The sequence below is a fragment of the Oenanthe melanoleuca genome, chromosome 26 (assembly GCF_029582105.1).
Source record: "Oenanthe melanoleuca isolate GR-GAL-2019-014 chromosome 26, OMel1.0, whole genome shotgun sequence".
Classification (NCBI taxonomy): Eukaryota; Metazoa; Chordata; class Aves; order Passeriformes; family Muscicapidae; genus Oenanthe; species Oenanthe melanoleuca.
In genome coordinates, this window is record NC_079359.1 from 2219157 (window position 1) to 2222066 (window position 2910).

General features: G+C 36.3%; 1 protein-coding gene across 1 annotated transcript in view; it reads right to left on the minus strand.

Moving 5' to 3' along the window:
- Window positions 1-2773: 2773 nt before the first annotated feature.
- The window catches only part of OPTC (opticin), a 4151-nt gene continuing 4014 nt past the window's right edge, over window positions 2774-2910 (minus strand). Inside the window, exon 4 of the mRNA XM_056511123.1 lies at window positions 2774-2778. Within this exon, the coding sequence (XP_056367098.1) occupies window positions 2774-2778 (5 nt within the window). The remainder of the gene's footprint in view (window positions 2779-2910) is intronic.

Genomic DNA, 2910 nt, shown 5'->3' on the forward strand with positions numbered 1-2910 from the left:
ATGGGATAAAGAATTCCCAGCAGGATTTGTGTGTTCCAGGTGGAAAATCCCAATTTTCATTGTAAAGCAGATTTTTGAGGCAGCAAATTCTTCAGAATTTTTAAAATCTGCTTTAGAACCTTCACATTCCCCATATCCAGCTTTTGTTTTTTTTTTTTTTTTTTTCCCCAGGAATGCTGCAGGAAAAATCCATGGTTTTTTTCTTTATCCCAGCAGTTTTTAAATCCTGATAATCAGGAAAATCAACCCTGGGGTGTTTTAGGGATAAAAACAAAGAGGGGAAAACATGGATTTTTTTTTTTTTTTTTTAAATAAACCTGCAGAAACTTGGAATTTCTTCCCAAAACTCACCCAGCATTCCAGAGAATTCCAGGGAATGCCAAAGGGAACTGGCAGCAGGATTTTGGGATTAAATCCCAAAAATCCTTTATCCCATTCCTTGGGAATCCCTGGAAAAAAATCAAGTTTGTTCCTCCAAGGCACCTTCACCCCTAATTTTGGGATAATTTTGGGATATTTTCCCAGCAATTCCAGCTTCACAGGAGCCCCTGGATGGAATTCCCTGCTCTAAAACTCATGGAATGACAAACTCAGCTTCTCACCACCCAGAAATCCTTGGATTTTGCAGTTTTTTTCCCAAATTTCTCCCAAATTTATCTTGCAAATCTCTTTATTACAACGCACAGATTAGTCCTGAACAGTTTCTTATCTACAGAAATAGAATTTTTTAGGTAGAAAAAACCCAACAAAGCGGCCACAAATCAAAGGAAAAAAAAAAAAAATTCCATAGAAAGCCAAATCCAAACTTTCCCCAAAATGATACAAAAATAAAAATCTGAGGATCACAGTTTTGATTTAAATCCCTCCCCAAGTTTTGCTTCCCAAGGATTTGAAGGAATTTTAGGGGGAAAAAGGGAGTTCTGAGGTGCTCAGGGATGGGTCTGGTGTTAATTCCATTTTCTGCTGGAATATCTGGAAAAAAAGGAGGTTGGAGAAGAGGGAAAAGCTCATCCAAGCAGTGGGAATGTTGATAAAAATCGGATTTTTTCCAAAATTTTTCCCCTTTAGAAGCAGATTTCCATTTTTAGATCCCATTTTTCCAACCCAAGTGGATTCCCAAGGTTCTCCAGAGCACCAAGAAATCCGAGTTGTCCATAAAAAACTGAAGCACCACATTCCCAAAAATCCCAGGGATTGGGAGATCCATGGGAAAACCAACTGGGAGATCCATGGAAAAATGAGTGTAGTGTGTTTTCCTTGGAATGATCAGAAATCCACACATTTCTCCTCTTGGAATTCCACTTTTTTTTGCTTCCCTCCCATGAAATAAAAAGCAGATCCAATGTGAGAAAAAAATCCTCAAAAATTCCAAGAGGATTTCTTAGGATTTGAGGGTGTGATGCAAATTTTGGAGGAAAAAAATCCAATTTTTTGGGATATGAAACAGCTGGAATGCTGTTGGAATTTGAATTAACACAACTCTAATTTAATTAATCCTCTAAATTTCTTAATTGTATCACAAGAAGAGGATTTTTCAACTCAAGCCACTTCCAGCAATAATAAAAAAAAAAAAGGATAAATCCAAAAATTCTGAAATTTTCAAGTCAGGATAAAGCAGGAATAAATAAATTTCTTCCAAATTAAAAACTGAAGGAATTAAGGAGAAGTTTGAAGCACCTTGAAGTGGTTTTTTTTCTTCTACAAAATGGAAATTATTCTGGCCAGCTGAACAAATAATTCATTTATTGACCCAACTTTGTGCAAACATTGGAATTTTTCCATTTTTATTCCCTGCTTGGAAAATTCCCACACCAACCTCCAGCTCCAAAACCCCTTTTTTCCCCCAACTCAATGATTTGGATGAAAATAATTTAATGTTTTTAAATTAAGAATATAAATAAAGAGTTTTGTCCTTTCACTGAAATGTTTTTGGTGACCTCAGTGCAGACACAAAGAGTTAATACTGATTTTTGGGAAAGAAAACTTGGAATTTTTGCTTTTAAATTTCCTTCAATCCAAGATAATTTCCTTAAATCCAAGAAAATTATCAGGATAAGCAGATTTGATATAAAAATTCACTTCAATCTCTCTCCAAAGCAGAATTACAGCAAAGATTAATTAAATAATTAAGGAATTTTCTCTCCCTAAATTCAAGCATCATCCACAGCCTCATTAAGTTTTAATTATTAATTGGGATGAGGAATTTCCTAAAAAGCAAGGAATGTGTTGGACAAGCAGCCAGAACCCTCTGGAATAACCCTGGAAAAGGGAATAATTTAAATCAATCAAACCAAAGCTTGGTTGGAATATTCAAACCTCAAAAAGCTCCAGAAACACTCAAACATTGGAAAAATCCCCATAAATAGGGGACTTTTAAAAATGAGGCTTTTGGAGGAGCTGGAAAAACACAAAATAAAATAAAATACAATAAAAAAACTCTCACCAGTACATCCCTCAGGGAATTTCAAATCAAAACTGCAATTCCAGGGAATGAACCCCATAAATATTTCCTTCAAAATAGGCTTTGCTTTGCATTTTTTTTTTGTTATTTTCTGTGTTTTTTCTTTTTTCTCCAAAGTGCAAAAAAATCCAACAGAACAGTCCCCACTTTCCCAAGGTATGGCAGGAATTTTTGGGAATGGATTGAACCCCCAAGCAGCCTGGTTATATCAAGTGCTAATTAACAGGAATGCAATTAGAGCACCCTCACCCTTTGGAGGGAGCTCCAGGGATTTTGAACTGGATAACAAAAGGAGAATTTGGAATTTCAACATCAAACTGGGAGAAATAAAAACAAAAACAGGGGTGGGGAGGGGGGGGGGGAAACCAATTTTTCTCCCCATTTCAGCACATGCAGCTGCCAGTTGTGGTTGAGATTTCCAGGATCCCAAATGGTGAAAGTTGGAGGAG